Source organism: Dermacentor albipictus, chromosome 3 (assembly GCF_038994185.2).
Source record: "Dermacentor albipictus isolate Rhodes 1998 colony chromosome 3, USDA_Dalb.pri_finalv2, whole genome shotgun sequence".
Taxonomy (NCBI): domain Eukaryota; kingdom Metazoa; phylum Arthropoda; class Arachnida; order Ixodida; family Ixodidae; genus Dermacentor; species Dermacentor albipictus.
In genome coordinates, this window is record NC_091823.1 from 85,891,338 (window position 1) to 85,911,162 (window position 19,825).

At 46.1% G+C, this 19,825-nt stretch overlaps 1 protein-coding gene across 1 annotated transcript; it reads left to right on the forward strand.

Annotated features, from left to right (window-relative positions):
- Nucleotides 1-5,559: 5,559 nt before the first annotated feature.
- Nucleotides 5,560-7,650, forward strand: LOC139057719 (serine/threonine-protein kinase haspin-like). Its single transcript, XM_070536465.1, has one exon. The coding sequence runs from the start codon at nucleotides 5,560-5,562 to the stop codon at nucleotides 7,648-7,650; it is 2,091 nt and encodes a 696-aa protein (XP_070392566.1).
- The last annotated feature ends 12,175 nt before the right edge of the window (nucleotides 7,651-19,825 follow it).

The window sequence follows — 19,825 nt, forward strand, 5'->3', positions numbered from 1 at the left end:
GGAACACCTGCGCTACCCAGAAAATTAGTAGGACATGTGGTAACAGAGCCCGTGATCTGTACACCGAAGGCTGTAAATGACTCCCAGGACCGCCAACGAAAAGCCGCTCTATCAGTAACTACAGATTTGTTAGAGCAGGTCATCTCTCCACCCGAAATGCGATTATTTCCGCCTAGCGAGGTTGGTGCACCTGAAACAAGACCTGTGGCCACAGAGCCTGCTATTGCTACCCTTTGCGCCAAGAAAAAACGCAAATGCCTACTTGTACAGCCGAGCAAACCGGTGCTCTCAGTTTGCCACTTCTGTGTGCGCCGCAATGACATGGACCAGATGCTTGCCGCGGACAGGCACCATGTCCTCATCAATGCAGCAACCCAGGACTCCTCGTCGAACAGGCTCCATGAGGCTACAGGAAAAGAAAATTGTGAAGATGTCGATACCAACCCAACTAATCGCATCAGGAAACCGGACCATTGTGACCCAACACCCAGCGGACTCCACGAATGTACTGGGCCATTCCACGCCAAACGCACCAGCGTGAAGGTCGACCTTCTCCAATATCTTTTTAAACAGTTGTGGGACTTTCTTGAGTCTACAGGAACATAATTTTAAAATAATTTGTCACAAAATTATCTGTCTGAGCGTCACTGGAATTTTATCTGTACGCGAAAAAACAAGATCTTAAACAAATCAGACAATAGTCGTAATCGAATGAAAACAATAATTTGGTCTATATAACTTACGGAGGTGTTTTTATAGACGCCGACCGAAGTTGTTAACAAAAAATTGAAAATATTTGCAGCCAAAAAGTGAAGTTGGCAAGATAAGCAACTGAATGCAAAGAATGAAGTTAACCGCTTCAGGTGCCGAATAGCACTTTTCATGGAAAACTTACTTTCCCCGCATTTCTTGCACCATTAAGATTATAAATATCGTACAGCTGCATAATACATTCGCAGTTTACAATTTAAATTTTTTTTTCTGAAGTTTAGTGAATGTGTACTCGATGCGGGAACTCACTACAGGGACATCAGATGTGAGAACATGAAATATTCCATGTCTAACAGGCTTGGTATACACCTGTCCAGGCACTTTAAAAGTATGTCTGGTGTAAAAGATTGTAAAAAACAATTAAAGATGTAAACCTGCTACAATAAAAAGACATATTGACAACCCCCCTCCCCTCCACCCCCCCCCCCCCTAAAAAAGAAAAGAGCCGTCCATTTTTCAACTCGTTTCGCTAAAACTGTTTGCACATGTTGTTCATGAGTGCAGTACATGTAGTTCCAATCAGAAGTGGTTCGAAACGTATGCGACACGTTTTAAATACCACTATCGTCGGTGCCTTTGCTGTTAAAGCACAATCTTGGCGTGCACAATTGAACACAGAACGCCTGAAGGGGTTAATAGTAAAAGTGAGAAAACTTTTTTTGAAGAGGCAGAGCGACTAGCCAACGGATATTAGCCCGAATGGGTACTCTCCCGCGAATAAGAAGGGAAAGATATGCCCTAGAGGGAGGTGGACCAAAGGAGACAGAAAAAAATAAATTAAAGCCCTCGCCTTGCGGTCTTATTGGCACCTGAATAAGCCTCCTATGAAATGAAGGTAGGCAATATTTTTAAAACTTCATGGTTACTGTAACACACCAACACACACACACACACACACACACACACACACATACACAAACACACACACACACACACACACACACACACACACACACACACACACGCACGCACGCACGCACACACACACACACACACACACACGCACGCACGCACACACACACACACACACGCACGCACGCACATATTGCTGATGAGAATATATGAATGGGTCATAGTTTAGAGAGAAACTTATTTATTCAATATGTGAAAAGAAGTTCAGAGCTTTGTGCTGTTTTTATGGGCAAGATCTGGGACTCGGCATCCATGTCAAAATCAAGGGCTTTCGGTCGAGGTCGAGCTCTTCCATGTGTATCTCGTCTCTGTAAGCTAGCCACTCAATCAAGGTGTGCTCGGCACCGCAATTGCGACAAAATGGGCTTTTAGTATCGCCGCTGCAAAACAGGAGACGTTAGCGTTGAGCTATGTAGACGTGAAGAAGGAGAAGTGAAAACATTTAAGTAAAGCATTCGAGAAAGCTTCGCTTACATCAGAGTTGCCCACATGACTGGTATCCGCCAATTTTTTCTCAAATATATAGAACAGGCGTTCTCATAATACTACAACGCATGAGCATTTTGAATAAAGGACATGTTTTTCTTAAGTTGTTCACTTGTCGGCTAGCAGGAACTCCAGTAGAAAACCTGACCCAGTAGATGTGCCTCTAGCAAGGAATAGCTGCGCGGGTGTTATCAACAGAATAACAGAAAATTGGACCATGCTTCCTTTATGCTAAAGGGGCTAATAGGCCGAACCGGGGCTGGCCAGGTCAGGTACGGACAGGAATGTTATGGGCCCGGGCCTATTACCTGGCCGAGCTTCGGCGGGCCAGTGCATAGCAGTTTCAGGCTGGATCGGGTTGGATCAGCTGGATCGGGTTGCACTTTGCCAAAATGCCAAGATTGGGCCAACATTGGCACCAGTTTTTGCCAGCAATGGGCCATGCTTGGTCCAATGCTGGTGTACTGCCTGGGTAATTTTCAATGGTCCCTGCCGCAGTCTACTAATGCACTTCTCACATATTATCCTATTACCTTATTATCACATATCACAACTGTTTGATGATATGTATAAGCAGTTTTAGATATCATTATTTTTGTCGGTGCTTTTGCTTTTGAAGCACTGTTTAGGCGTACACAACTGCGCACAAAGCGCCTGAGATGGATAAATAACGAAAAGCTGCAACGTGCGTTCTCTACAAAAGGATGCGAATTAGTATAATAAGAATTATTGTGTTTCAGTTTCAGTTCATTTGTCTTGCTCGTATACAGGATCGGGAGCAGAAGCTAAATGCTATGCTAAAGGCTAAAGGCTATGCAGCCTGACAAACGCATCCGTTCCTTTCGCAGTTCGACACGCTAATCGGCGAGAGCAGGTACAGATAATTCCACGGCGCCAAGATTAGCACCGCAAACGAATATACTACATATGCAACGAAGAGGTCAAACGTAAATCGCATTTAGACTTCTACCAGTTACATGGAGTAGACTGCATATATGCAAAATACCACTTAAAATGACGCAAAGATTTGCTCCAAAATGAGAAGTTACATATAAAATCTTAGAAGTGAAAAATGATGACAGATACCTGCAGCCACATTGGCAAACGTAGCACAACGAGAAAAAAATTACAACTCCAATTATACAAAGTAAAGGTTCTGTTTGGCCAAAATAGAATTCAAGGTCATTGGCTTCTCATGTATGGAATAATGTATGTATAATATTATGTATAATATTGGCCGATAATATTAGTGATTTTCATTCTGACTGAACGAGAGAATATAAGATTTGTTTCTGGGAACCATTAAAAATGTGAAACTATTACTTTACTGCAGCTTCTCAAATGAAACCGATCTTGTAGGCGACGTTGGTAGTTGCTGTTGCCGTCGGCGTCCGATAAATATGGCAAGTAGCCATAATGAAGAACGTGTAAAGGCTCGATGTGGAACCTCCGTGAAAAGACTTTCTCTTCCCTCTAATTTAGTGACAAATAATGCCAATGTGTATAAGCAAGGAAAATGTACAGACGGTGGGATTTTCATCAGGTTGCCTATTCTGTTGCTTTGGTTTATTTTATAAGAGGCGCGTACAGTTCACCCGATTCGCCTTAGCGTTGCATTCATCAGGCGCCAAACAGATGTTATAGGTTCCAATGACCGGCATAAATTCCGAATACTTCCAGATGCTATAAACACTGACACATGCCTTTTGCTATTTGGCAATTCTCCCGCTTACACGCACGCACGACAAAAGCAGCTTTCCTTCATTACACACTGTGATAAGAGACTGCAATCTGATGAGTTTGTTCCGGGGGTTCTTGGACTGACCCCAAAAGCTCAGGCCTGATTACAAGAATGTGTACTCTTTATACAAGACACTGAGCTAAACGCTAACCGCATAGCTTTAGAGTTGCCACAGCAAGGGATAATTCAGTCAACGTTCGTAGAGAAAGCATATATATATATATATATATATATATATATATATATATATATATATATATATATATATATATATATATATATATATATATATATATATATGAGAATAAGCCAGAAAAAAAAAACACTGAGCAAGAAGATGTGACGCTTCTTGTTTGGTTGGAAAGTCGTTTCATCGCACACAACTACTCAAATGCGCTGTTGCTTTGACCTCGAAGCACCAGCTCGACGTGTATTTGGGGGTTGGTGCAACAGAAAGCATAAATACACGTTTGTACCTTAAATACATTTTGAGTCAGAAGCTGAACTACCTTACTAACAAACAAGCAGTACAGCTAAACTACATTTATATACGACAAAGGGTACGGCGCCTTTGGGGCGAACAACGCACCGCAGCAGTAGCATACGATGCACGGTGAGGTATGAAAGGCGCGACTGAAGCGGAGGTAGCTCCGCTACGGCAGGCAGCCAGTCGGCGCGCATAGGGACATGTATGTCTAGGAACGCTGCTTCAAGTCGACCTCTCCACCTGTCTGTAAATAAATCTATTTTTCTCTACTAGCGGCCCATAATATTTTAAACATCAACGCCGTTGTCATCACCATTTCGGCTAAGCCTCTCACAGATCTACGTGCAAGCTGGGAGGCTGCTCCGAGGAAAAAGAAGTTGCGAAATGAACGTCGACGAAGGCGGTTAACCTTGTTCTCTTGAGGAGTGACTCACTCTCGTTGGAGCTCGTCTGGACTTCCTGCCCCCGACAGAGCATAATGTTGCACCTAATCCGCATTCTCTGTCCTGTCTTCTGCATCGCGTGTGCCGCATCTATGGCCAAGGGCAACGCCCGTCGGGATGACGGCTACGACGGCGGCAGCATTCCGGAACCAAACGCATATCGCTACAGCGCTGTCAACGCGGATGGATACAAGCAAGCCCTTAAGCAGCCGAGCCATCCTGCACTGCGGTACGTGTTGGACATTGCAAACGAGCATATCACGTACAATAAAAGTGTAGTAAAAAGTCGCACAAACCAGCATCGCTTGCACGCCAAGGACGTCCTCAGGTTGCCGAAAACGAACTTCCGCGCCCGCACTATGGCTACTGTCAGGAGCTCGCTCGAACTCAGAACTCGTCACCTGCGTTCATTTCAAGGAGACACATCAGCAAACACCTTGCGCTCACTGTCACCGACACATAGTTTGATCAAAGTTAACAACACGGGTCTCCATAAAACTTCGCACTCTACGACCGAGAGCTGGCAGTTTGGCTACAAAGGCCATGCAGCGGTGATAATAGGACCGAGAGCGCCTGACAGATTGCGTCGCCGAGAGAGCTTCCGCTATTATTTTCCAGACGAAGGTGACTCTTCGGCTTCTAGCGCGAATCACCATAAGCTCCGCATGCGTCACGTTCACCGTACAGTTCTGTGTCTTTTCGTGGCTTGCCTTGTCCTTATGGCCATAACCACATGTCTGGCCATTGCTGTCCTATGGCTGCGAAGCCGTTACAGGAGCAAAGGCCGGGTTCTCTATAGCACATTAGGAGAGAGCGATACCGATCATCCTGCTCCCGCTATATCGCCATCACCACCATTCCTTTCTGACGACGATCTGCCTCCAAGAACAGCTGGACGAAAAGCCGAGTTCCCCCAGAAATTAGCTAGGCAATCTGTGTCGGAGCCCGTGATCTGGACGTCGAAAGCTGCAGATGACTTCCACGAGGGCCGAAAAAAGGTGGTTCCCTCAGTGCCTACGAGTTCGCCCAAGTCAATCAGCTTCTTACCCGAGATGCAGTCAGCTCCCCCTAGCGACGCTGACGTATCCAAAACAACGCTTTCACCTATGGTCAGCGAATCCACCAGCGCTATAGACTGCGTTGATAATAAACGCAAATCTCTACATTTGCTACCGAGCAAGTCGGCGCTCGCACAACGCTCCTACTACGTGAGCCACACAAGCCTGGACCAGAAGCTTGCCACCGACAGCCACCGCTGCCTCAACGATACAGTGACTAGAGACCCCTCGCCAAACAATATTGAAGACACGCAGGACGCTACAGAAAAAGAAAACTGTGAAGTTCACGTTGATAATAAAGGTAATCGCATCAGAAAGCACATCCAACCTGAACCAACGACCAGTGTTGAGCCCGAAGTAGGTGCTTTAAAGGGAGGCACTTGCCACGCTGATCACGAGCAACCCGCAGAAGGACGCAGTGGCCGCTACGTGAGTACCTCGTCGATGGAACCAGGAAGCAGCATAACTGAAAACGGCCAACTGTATTCGGACTCCGACGACTTTAGGATACAGATTGACGCGAGTCCCATTCCTCTGCCAACGTTTATTCGACGATCAGTGACTAAAAGAACTAGCCGCTGGTGCACCGCAGACCCCGGTACGACCACCACTTCTACGACGGACGCTTCACGGCGTGGACCACACGCTGAATCGACAAAGTGCGCGATTCCTCTCGCACCGCCACCGCAGAGTAACTCAACGGACAGCTTCGAGAGCCTCGCCATCACCAAGCGCACTAAGCGGCCTACCGAAACTGACTGCTGCTACCAGATGACAAACTCGGACCCGTGGCTACCACTCCTGGCTCTATGCAAGCGCACCAAGCCTGTCGACTTCCTGACCATCATTCATGAAGACTGCCAGGCTACCATGCTGAGCTGGGATGAGCCCGGTGGCGGGGATGTGTTTCGCGTACTGGGAAGCCAAGGAGACCAGCTTGTGCGCGTGCTCCGGCTGCGCGAGACGGAGGTCCCTTGGCATACATCCCGCCTGAGAGTTGCCAGGGAACTAAGCAATCTCAAGGACAGCGTGGACAACCGGACGTCCGCATTTTTTGTGGACGCGAGAACCAGTCTCGTTAGGGACGTATATCCGAGACTGTTAACAAGTGCGAAAGAGCAGCAAGACGATCAATTTCTCCAGTGGTCGGCTTCCACATCTCCAGAGGAAGAGGAACCGGTAGCCGACTACTTGGTGACAGAGATGCAGCCGGGCTGGAGGCCCCTCCCTAATTACAAGCTGAACAATCTAAACCAAGCGCTAAGCGTGCTCGGTCAGGCGTGCTGGGCACTGGCAGTGGCCGAAGCTGAACTGGAACTGGAACATCGCCTCCCGGGAGTCGGCGCCGTACTGGTTCGCCCTACGCGGTCACCCCGTGTCGAGTTTACGCTGCGTGGCCACATCGTTCGGATTCCCAGCGCAGGTATCAAAGTGCGCCTGCAGGGACTACAGCTGGCCAGATTACTCATAGGAACAAGGGTTGAGTTCACGCATTTCACACGTTTCCACGAGTTTGTGAAAGCCGAAGACGAGGTCGCCGTGTGCGCCAGGATCGCCGACCTGCTGAGCGAGAGGTCCACCAAGTTCGAGCCACTGACGAACGTGCTCTGGCTCCAGCATCTGGCGGACTGGCTGGCATTACAATACGCCGAAGCTTCGCCCGTCCTTTCGCATTGGCAGGGCATACTGGCCGCGTCCTGCTCTGCGGAGCATGCCACAGTCGGCAGCGGGCGTATTTGCGGACTTGTTTAGAACGCCGTCCACTTAAACGCCAAAGCCAAGTAGCGAAATTTACCACTAATGGGACCAATTCATACGTGCGCGGTAAGAAGAAAGGGCTTGTAGCGGCAGTAGTGTATTTAAGCATAGAAGTTAAAGCTGTATGGAATCCAGAATCATCTTGCACAGTGATGCGTTCTACGGAAAATGCTCTGCGCAGGATGGTGATTTGCGAAATTTGGCAGTAGTACCACTTAATTTTGTTGTGTCATTGAGCGGAATAAAGGCGAAAAAAAAAAACCGATGGGAACAGGACAGGACAGAGCATCGGTAATGTCCACGTCGTTTTCTTCCGTCTTTATTGCACTCAACCACACGTGGCGCGTGAATGGACCAACAGTCACTCGCACACAATAATGCGTTCATTCGATCTTCACGGCATGATTTATTGAAGAAGTTAACAGACGCTTGCGCAGCCGTGCATGCGCGACGGGCGTGAAGCCGGTTGCACAGCCTTCGTGGGCAAGAACAAGGCTCGCAGGTTCGTGACCTGTAACTAACGTGGCAGTGCCGAACTTGTTTCCGAAATGTCCTAGCTGAACAGCGTCACGCTATAAATTGTAGCTGTTTGTAAGATACTGTAGTGCCGCTGCAATACACTATATACGTTAGTATATTGTAGTATGACTCTCATAGTTAAACCACTTTCGGCCTGTGTCGGCACATACGACTTATTTTGTTGTGTGCATATGTGCTCATCGGCCGATGAAAGTATCATGCCTAACTTTATGCAATTATCGCATTTTGTTTCTGGCACGATACTTTAGTTGATATACAATACAGTTTACAAATAATCTGTCTACCAGCCTAACGATTGCAAAGTGTTTATCTCATGCATACACTTAACTTGATTTGGCAGTAAAGTAGGGTGGTACTCAATATTTTAAAGCTATATTCACGGTAGAAATTGGGGCGTGTTTCACGATTATAGGGCTAATAGCCAGAGGGAATGACCACAAGAACGACAAGGCGCATTTCTATTGAGCTTTCTGTGTCGTCCTCATTTTTGTGATCGTTACGTCTGCACTAAACAACCCGATAATCACCGTCGTTCGCTCAACAATCTAGCGAGGTGAAGAGGTTGAGGATTGAAATGTCTAGAGGGCGAGGTATCGAGAAATGATCCAGTCCAATTAAAGCATCCGTTCGGGCACGATTGCGATTTAAAAGCGTGTTCCATGCTAGTGCGTGATGGCTATATTCAGAAAACGTGCTTAGTGCTGTTTTCTAAAGTGATAGACGGAGACTATGTATACAAGAGATTGACCGTAAGCAGAAACGTGCCCGTCTGCAATGCAGGAAATACCTTATTGGTTATAAGAGACCCACGCGCCTCAGAGCCAACAAATAAAGCGAGAAGTGGGCATAAGGGAACGATTTCCACAGCAAAATGAATAACAAGAAAGTGACGCGCCTTGTATAGCCGGTTTTAGAATGTAAATGTTAACGTGAGAAACACTTTTGCGCTTACCACGTCACACCAATAAGCCAGAATAACCTTCCGACTCATTTCCAATCGTACCGTGTTCATTAGGTTTGTTCTTCTCTCTGTTCGCAATAAAAGTGTTGCTAATGAGTGTAGGCCTGCTTTGAATTTACCTGAAGTGTGGTTTAAGAGCACTCATGGGCCGTGACCTTCGCCAGCGCCGACATCTTTATTATTTCTTCAAGGCTGCACATTCTATTACAGGCTATTTCATTTGATTTACTATTGGTTGCTTTCATGTGTTGCTTACGTTTTCCTGTCATAATACTACCCATTGGTTGACCTATCATTCACAATGGCTTTGTGTTATTGTTGGAGTAATCGCCATTATAATCATCTTTTGAGCGGCGCCACTTGTCATGACAAAAAAACTATGTAAGGTTGCTGCCGTATATTTAAGCACGGAGTTTCTAGAATATATTTATCTTCAGAGTTATTTTAGCATCGGCAAACATTATTTCACATGAAACTACCTGATGCAGGCTGGTAAGTGTCATGGGTATTACTAAATTCAAACACTTTTAGTTCGTTGTAGCAGCTAATTTCAGAAAAATCTATAGTTGGTTATCAAATTGCAATATATTTAAGCCAGTGAGGACAGCAGAATACGAAAGTGAAGTGTGTTTTTACAGAAGCTGTTGCATGCTTGCTTCGTGAACTCACGTTCCGCTGCAGTGAAAAGCGCATGCTTTGCGTGTCGGCGACCATGTTGCAGGTTTGCTTGGCGAGGGGCGCCCTGCTGCCGAGTTGCTTCGCCAAAGGTACGAGCACTTTGGTCGGGCTCCGTAGTGTCTTGGGCAGCCGTTTGAGTTGCTACGCCCTCATCTTCAGGAATGCGAGTCGCAGAGTTTTCAGCTTGCGGCGCAAACGCGAGAAGGCGTTTTACTTCACGCTGGCATGTCTCGCGTCGTACCAAATTGAGTTCACCCGTCGACGTCGTTGCCTTTCTGCTCCAATTAGCGTAGCAGTTTCCTTAGTTGGTGCCATCGCAAGCGAAGGCAGTAGGCGGCGTGTAAGCAGTGCTGATGCATGGTGAAGTTGCACTCCACATGCGAGGAGGAGTCACATGCGAATCGGACGTGAAAGACAAAACCTGTGCCGAAACTGCGTCGTCGTGTCAGTAGAAGACCTACACCATCTATACTCCGTTTCATACATCTGGTGGGGGGGGGGGGGGTATTCTGTAAGAGTCAACCTAGAGGAGTGTCCAGCGTCCATTTCGGCCGCTGCTGATTGGCTAGGGCCGCTCGCCTCCTCCTCTCTCGTGGACAGTTCATGTCATGGACAGTCCACTAGGTGGACTGTTACAGAATACACCCCCCCCCCCCGGTGCGAGGCTGTGGAGGCTAGAGGTACTTTTTGCAGAGGCTGCGTTCGTGCTCAAAACTAGTTCGGTGTCTTCTGACCGCTTTTTGTCAAAATGTTCTTTATATAAAGTCCGTTCTGAATGAAAATAAGAATTTACTCTTAGACGCAAACAAACCATGCGCTTAATTGGATACTATAAGAGGTTGTTTTACGTCAATTTGCTTTTTTTGTTTTTATTTGCATCCCGCTGCGGCAGCGTTACGTGCATGCTCGTGCGAGTAAACGCCGCTGGCGCCGAGCGAAGCATAGACGTAACGCGCGGAGTGATAAAATTTGGAGACCGCACTACTTGCGTAGCCACAGTGTTGCACCTGATGTATGAAACGGAGTATACGCCACGCTACGCAGCATTGAAGCGCTGAGACTACTGAAGCTCCTACTGCCGGCACTCGTTAGTGTTATGACATGGCCTCCGAGATAAACCACTGCGCGCGCAGGGGTAACTCTCGGAGGCGATGATTATGATGCAGCACTTCGCTTCACCGCTTCTAGATGGCGGTGCCATCCCTGTCGAAAGCGGAAGAGAAAATTCCTCAGCGCACAGCCACAGGGCTAGACGAGGTTCCCGTTGGGCTGATAAATGAACTAGAACCAAAACGTAAGGAAGCTCTGGTGAAACCAGTGGAAAAAACGTTAAAATATAGACGAATACCAGACAGTTGGCGACAAAGTAGAATGAATTTAATTTATAAAGGTAAGGGGGAGAAAGACAGAATTCACTCGCATAGACCATTGAACATTACATCGGTAATATACAGACAAGCAATGCAGGCAACCAAATTAAAGCTTCAAGCATAGGCAGAGAATAATGGCATTTTGGGAGAGCTTCAGAATGGCTTAGAATAGGTAGGCGTTTGGATGATAACTTACTTGTGCTTACTCAGTGTATTGAAATATCAAAAGTATAAAGCAGACCGTTATATCTGGCTTTTTTAGACATTACAGGGGCCTATGACGACGTAGACCGCAACATTTTGTGGGATATTCTAAAAGGGGAAACCTTAGGTGACGATTGTCTACAGCTTTTGAGAGAGATTTACCTAGAAAATACCGTTTCCGTTGAATGGGAAGGGATGGGAAGCGAGGAGAAAGTTCATGTCAACAAGGGCTGAGGCAGGGGTGCCCTTTATCCCCGCTGCTGTTTATATTGTACATGGTGAGGAGGGAGAGGGCACTAGAAGGAGGTAATATCGGGTTTAATCTCTCATACAAAGAGGTTGGTACAGTAGTTGAGCAGCAGCTCCCAGGTTTATTTTATGCGGATGACATTGTGTTGCTAGCTAACATGCAAAGTGATTTGCAACGTCTGGCTAATATCTGTGGACAGGAAGGCAACAATTTAGGTATTACATTTAGTGTTAGAAAATCAGGTGTTATGGTATTCAATCAAAACAGTGAACAGACAGTGGAGATACGGCCAGAAAATACCTCGGATAACAGAATATAAATACCTTGGTATATGGATAAACGAAGGCAATAGATATATGCAAACACAGGAAAAAACAATAACAGTGAAGGGGAAGAGAAATGCAGCCATAATGAAGCACGGAGCGCTATGGACATACAATAGGTACGAGGTCCTCCGAGGTATGTGGAAAGGTGTAATGGTTCCATGACTTACTTTTGGAAATGCGGTTGTTTGCTTTAAATCAGGAGTACAATCAGGACTCGATGGGAACCAAAGGCCAGTGGGTCGCCTCGCATCGGGCGCTCACGGGAAGGCTACAAATGAAGCTGTGCAGGGTGATATGGGCTGGACTAGTTTTGAAGTGAGGGAAGCTCGCAGTAAAATTGAGTATGAAGAACGCCTGAGATATATGGAAGAAAGTAAGTGGGCTGGGAGAGTGTTCAGGTATCTGTACAGGAAAAACATTGATTAACAGTGGAGGAAAATAACTAGGAAGCTTACCAGCAAGTATGTGGCCTGTAGGGTGGGCAACGCAGCAACAAAGACGGTCAAGCGGAAAGTCAGAGAGGCTGAAATAATCTCATGGGTGGCGGCAATGGAAAGGAATCCTGCCATGAGTAACTACTTAAGAGGAAAAAACGAAATCAGGAAAGAAACAATTTATGATAACTCAAAGGGAAGCTCATTACTTTTCGAAGCTAGATCGGGATGCCTAAGAACACGCACCTATAAAGCGAGATATAAGAAGGAAAAAGAAGCATGTGCTTGCTGCGGTAAAGCTAGGGAAACTATGGACCATGTTTTATTAGGATGTCAAAACGTCCACCCAGCGGGCAATTTAGGCACCACTGTCGTCCTTGAAGCCCTTGGGTTCAGCAGGAGCACTGGAAAAGTAAACATGTCCGCAATAGGCACTAGTAAGAGGCGATTGGAGGATTGGTGGACGAAAAGTAGAAAAACGACAAAAAACCGAGACTCACAAAAGCACAGTTAGCAATAGGGGATCAGGAAATTTGGGTGTGGAAGTTTATAGTGGTTATTTTTTTATTGTTTAAGTTAGGCAGGACATTAGGCAGTATAATAGCAAGAGCTTGGTGGCGTAACCCACCGCCCCGTTCCAAACACGATGCTCATAACATCCATCCATTCATCCATCCATGCAGAGGGAGCATATTTTACGCGTTCGCACCGATGTCACATCCATTACAAGAGGTTTATAGTGGACCGCGGTATAAAACACTTTCGTGTTGAACACTAAGAGCATAAATTCCTACCATAAAAGCCAGCGCTTAAGGCTTCATGCTAGTTGCAGCCACTGACTAGCGGTTTGGGCCAATCGGAGGTTAAATGGTTCGTATGTCCAACATCAGTTCGTTGTTTTTCGAATAATAAAGAGCTTGCCGCGAATAGCAGTACTGGAAAACTACATCTGCAAAAAGATGCCATAGTGACGTCATCACATAACTTTACTCATTCGCATTACTTTGGCTAAAAGAAACAATTGTTTCACCTGTAACGCTCAGCCAAGATGCGATCGTTGATCGAATACAATGCGCCAGACCATTCTTCCACCCAACCTTTCTCCCGAACTTGTGAAACTTGGTGGCAGTGCATCCCCACGATGCGGCGGTCGGGCAAGGCCTGACTGTCCCAAAGTGGGAGCGGCGCGCAGCGCGCTGAGTCGCGTACCTCAGGACCTTATTGAAGTTTCGCATCCATCCATCCAGTGCATCCCCTCGATAGAACTGGACACTGCGTTTTGTTGACGCTCTGCGACAATTCTTTAGAAGCGTAGCCTCTTCGGTCGATGGGCAGCGCTGACCTCAATTTCATGGGACTCGGTGGTATACATGCGTTAAGTTTAACACACAAAGATGAGGAAATATGATCGTTAATGGATTGACAAGTAACAACGTGGTATCCATTTAACAGCAAGCAATTTAGGGATGCAATGAATGCAAAGTTTGTCGAGGAATTAGAGAAGAATCAATAGGACTTACGGCGGCGGACAACGGTGGAAATGAAAGCGACTATGGTAGTGAACTCATTACAGCTATCGTTGTAAAAAATGGTGGTTCATTGGTGGCATCTTTTGTGGTGGACCCGTTCAAATTGTATGGCGAATTATAAAAGGTTCATACACATCCTCTCGTTCGTGAACTGCAACAACGTTCACGATTAAAGGTATTTGTTATCTAAAAAATACACCATGTATTTGTCCAAAATCAAAGCCCAGAAGTATTCCAAGCATCAAACGATTCAAAGGTATCTGACTACAATTGGAATCTGGCTTCCATACGAAGGAATCTGGCGTTATTCCGCCACACGCCAAATTGTAATATTTTGTTATGTTATGGCGGTGAACTATTATGCGACTTTCCCATATAGCATTATTAAATAATGGGCACGTGATTTTTCTGCGGTGACCTTGACTTTCATTGCACTAGAAAAACCGATGAGATAGTGAGCCCACGTTCTTGATTCATTTAGTATATCCCAAGTCAACACCAGCCTGCCAGGGAGTTCCAGCCTTGTCTCTTTCACGACCCAGCGAAACAAACAACGCGCCACCGCTTGGCGGTTGTGGTGTTGCGCTGCTAAGCACGAAGTCGCGAGATCAAATCCCAGCCGTGGCGGCCGCGTTTCGATGGGGTCGACATGCAAAAAACGCGCGGCTGCCATACATTGGGTGCATGTTAACGATCTCCTAGTGGTCAAAAATTAATCTGGAGTCCTTCACTACGACGTGTCTCATAATCAAATCGTGGTTTCGGCACATAAAAACCGCAGAATTCAATTCAAACAAAAACGATGCTACTTTCTTCGTACTTCGAACGTTGAACTTTTCGGTTCGAGCAGATGCGGTTACAGTAAATTGAATCAGTGGTAGTCCTCGTGCGCGCCATTTAGCAGCTATGCCTGTTTCCTTATCTCTGCCATTTACAGAAGCATAACTGCCGCACAACACTAGACCATATTCACACTATCAATCAGGTGCTACAGAAATGTGCCGACATAATGAACCCTTATATATATCTTTCATTGATTACAAGAAAGCGCTTGATTCAGTCGAAACCTCAGCAGTCATGGAGGCATTACGGAATCAGGGTGTAGACGAAGCGTATGTAAAAATACCGAAAGATATCTATAGCGGCTCCACAGCCACCGTAGTCCTCCATATGAAAGAAACAAAATTCCAATAAAGAAAGACGTCAGGCAGGGAGATAAGACCTCTCCAATGCTATTCACAGCGTGTTTACAGGAGGTATTCAGATACCTGGATTAGGAAGAATTGGGGATAATAGTTAATGGAGAACACATTATTAACTTGCGATTCGCTGATGATATTGCCTTGCTTAGTAACTCAGGGGATCAACTGCAATGCATGCTCAGTGACCTGGAGAGCCAAAGCAGAAGGGTGGGTCTTAATATTAATCTGCAGAAAACTAAAATAATGTTTAACAGTCTCGGAAGAGAACAGCAGTTTACGATAGATAGCGAGGCACTGGAAGTGGTAAGGGAATACATCTACATCAGAAGAATACATCAGAAGAATAAGAATGGGCTGGGGTGCATTTGGCAGGCATTCGCAGATCAGGAACAGTAGGCTCTCATTTTCCCTCAAGAGAAAAGTCTACAACAGCTGTGTCTTACCAGTACTCACGTACGAGGCAGAAATCTGGAGGCTTACGACAAGGGTTCTAGTTAAATTGAGGACGACGCAACGAGCTTTAGAAAGATCAATGATGGTTGTATCGTTAAGGGATAAGAAAAGAGCACATTGAGCGAGGGAACAAACGCGAGTTAATGACATCTAGTTGAAATAAAAAAAAAAGAAATGGGCATGGGCAGAACATGTTAGGAGGGAAGATAACCGATGGTCATTAAGGGTTACGGACTGGATTCCAAGGTATGGAAGCGTAGCATGGGGCGGCAGAAAGTTAGGTGGGCGGATGAGATTAAGAAGTTTTCAGGGACAACATGGCCACAATTGGTACATGACCGAGGTAGTTGGAGAAGTATGGGAGGGGCCTTTGCCCTGCAGTGGGCGTAACCACGCTAACGATGATGATGATGACGATGATGATGACTATGATTATGATGAGCGGCCGCACAATATGCCCATAAACAGGAAATTGCTGTCACAAGGTCTGCTTCGAGTTAATACGAATTAAAAATGAGCGTCAATTGCAACAACATCACAAAAAGCGCTACTTCTTACAGCTGAGTGTTGAAATATTGATGTTAAGTCCTTTGACTACGAAGCATGACCGCACATTTCTTTATTGTTCGCCATCCAGCAACGCCGGGTGAGTAGACTGTCAGGACATCGTAAAAATTATTTTGGTGGGGGTTGTTTTCCTCGCTAACGCTATCGCACTTTCTCGGGAAAGTGCTAACTGGCACTTTCCTCACCACGCGAACGACAAAGACCAGGAGAGAAAACGTAGCCTTCAGTGTGAAGCGGCGCTTTCTGAGATTTTCTCTGAGTCTTCAGCATCGAGGTCAGACGTTTATGTTTATGCCGAGAATCCCGCCTCTTAAAATAAAATTAGTGCCCTGATCGTCAGGTCTGTTGATCAATATGTCGGAAGTCCAATTTTTTAGAAGTGTCTAATAAAATTGAGCTTTCCTTGAACACTATTGTCTTCAACGTGCGATTATAAACATGTAGCATACTTGGGAAATCTCAGAGGTTATGTTAAGGGGTGTTTTTGAATCATCTACTTGCTAATATACCTAAAGAAAATTACGTCCGTCAGAGCACGTAAAACCCTTGTGCAAGCAGCATTTGGGTAGTTAGCATATAACTTTTCATTGAGTGCACGTTCAAGAACCCCAGAGGATCAAAGTTAATCCGGATCCCCGCACTAGGATGAGCCTCTTAATCAAATGGGGGCTTCATCCCCATAAGCATTTATTAGCATCTTTATTAATAATATTGACAGGTTGACATTGACGGGCCTGTGTATTTTTGCGTGCTGTGGGCAGAGGAGAGGTAGGACCACCGACAGTAACGTTGAATGGAAAAAGTGAAGCGGGAAAATAGAAAGATAATAAGGCACTGCACCTAGCAAAAATGCTGACTTGCCTGTGGAACCTCTGTTACACATTGGAGCACTGGGAGCTGCATCACACGACCCATGACACACACCACTTGTATTTCAAAAGCGGTAAATAACGCAGATAAACTGTAATCAATGTTAAAGATTGGTCGCTGCGAGAGTCTACCGTGCAGCTTCGACGGTGCTGCGCTTAGAAGACTGCTCTGTAGTAGGAGTGAGAACATCTGCGAAAGCGAAAGGGCATGGCTGGATTGCAAGCAACTTGACTGGAAACAAAACAAGCGCTGGCTTGCGTGTCCTTTTCAAAGTGCAGAATCCGAGCGCATTTTTCTCATCCTTTTTTTTTTTGAAAAAGGTAAAGGACGAGTTGTTTCTTCGTGAAGGGGTACAAGCCAGAATAGGAATTTGACTTCGAAGTTATTCCAATCCCTATGATCGCTTCTCCTCAGCTCTGTAGTTGAGTCTCTTATGTTCTTGTACAATGACCACGCCGACGAAGCCGCTCGATCTGCACATGAAAGTGGTCAACGAGTCTTCATTCCGCTTTCGCGAACAGACGCTGCGGCTGAGCTGCGATTGATGTCCCGTGAGTGTACTTTGCTCCTGTGGGACTCAAATGTTTTCACCATGTGTAGGTTGCGTTCGTTGTCTCCAGACATACGGATGCACCTCCCGCCTGGATTACCACGACGTGAACAGACCATGCTCTACAGTCGGTGGCTAGGCGTTGCCTTTACAAACGCCTATGCTTTCCTCATAGGAATGGCCAACAGCCCCACGTGCTACACATGTAACATCGACGAGACGCTCGCACACATTATCTGTGTCTGCCCGCGATACAGTGCTGAGAGACAAGTGATGTGCAGAGTGCTGGACCAGTTGGACAATCGTCCGCTTTCAGAACTAAAAGCTTTAGGCCAATGCTCCGAAAGAACATCTGCGTTGAAGGCCCTACTCGCGCTATTAAGGTTCTTGCGGTCTACGGGGCTTCACGACAGACTCTAAGAATGCCGCCCCCTACCGCTCTGTAGTGCACGCGCTTTGTTCGTGCTTGTCTCCCTTTCTTTCTATCTCCCCCTTCCACTTTGTTTCTCTTTTTATCTCTCTTAACCCTTCCCCCTGTGCAGGGTAGCCAACCGGAACTACCTCTGGTTAACCTCCCTGCGTTTCTCTGCATTATTTTTTTTCTCTCTCTCTCTCTCTAGTAAAACGAAAACCCCCATTCCAATACTGTAATATCTTCTTATGCTCGGCATTGCATTATTTGTTCTAGTCCCATGGCCACGGTCTATTTTTCTGTCTTCTCTTTTGCAGCATGATACTTTTTTTTGCACGAAATAATGGCAGCGTCTCAAGTCAACGCAACTACGCCCCGCACAATGGCGTCATTTTCTTAGTATACGTTACCCAATTGTACACTCTTGAGGGTCAGAGAAAGTACTACTTAATTCAGCATAAATTCCATTTCATTTTACAGGGCTCTCAGAGAGAGGACAATTTCACTTGCCACGGTTTGATCGCTGAAAGCGGACGCTTCATTTAGCTAATTTTTCACTCGCTGTAACGCCGGCGTGTTCGCATATTATGACTCTCCCTTCCATCGTTTTTCAATGGGCTGTCGCAGCTAGAAAAATTATTTAGGTGTTGCTAGTATTCTCCAAACGATACTTCCGTGAAATTTCAGATATGTGGCGAGCAGAGCGGTTGATGACCATTCTAGATACCCGCGATAAACGTAAGAATATCTCAAGTCAGTTTGTTTTTTGGCCTATATATATATATATATTGCTACACCAAATTTTACAAAATAGCCAGTGGTAGATAGCGCAATTCTAATCCTTGATATAGATTACTCAATGAGGTGGTCATTACTTCTACAAGAAATCACGTAAAAATAGACGGTGGGACGAAGGAATTGCCGGCATATCCCAGTGAAGCTAGATCCGTCCGTAGCTTGCACCATGCCTTTCCTCCTGCTCTCTGTTCTTTGAATATGCTATAGTTTCCGACGCCTGCCGCTTAGACTTCCAAGGAATACGCACAGCGCTGGTAACAAGTCTTAACCCCATATTGCCACGTTAGAGCAAGGATGAAGAAACCAGTCCCAAAACTGTGAATGACGAAACTTGACTTTTTATTGAGCGAACCTGTGCCCACAAATCTGCCGTGGTTGCTCAGTGGGTATGGTGTTGGGCTGCTGAGCACGAGGTCGCGGTATCGAATCCCGGCCACGGCGGCCGCATTTCGATGGGGGCGAAATGCGAAAGCGCCCGTGTACTTAGATTTAGGTGCACGTTAACGAACTCCAGTTGGTAGAAATTTCCGGAGTCCTCCACTACAGCGTGCCTCATAATTAGAAAGTGGTTTTGGCAAAACCCCAATTTTCCTTGTGCCCACCACAAAGGGCGCTATTCTGGACATTCCGCCATTTTCTTTGATGCGTGACGTATACGCGACGCGAATAAAATGGCGCTGATGGCCCCATTTTACTTTCGTAACGTGACGCCAACTAGACGTTTTGCCTAAGAAACTGAAATTAAAGCGCTGAACGTAAGTTTCTCGGTAAAGCAAAATAGTTTTCCTCCGCAGTAAAAACAAAGCAGCTAGCTCAAAGCGCATGATTATTCCATCGAAAACGCTTCTCGCCTCCATCGTCTGCTGCGTAGAAGCCGTCGTGTGCTTCAATAGCCAGGATGCGTGTCCCCGGGAAATGGAATTAACCATCGTATGTTGGCACCAACGCGCTTGTTTTCTTCCTTGAGACAACATACGCGACCTACCAGTGGTGGTACGCGCCCGCTCTGTAGGCTGCGTTATCGC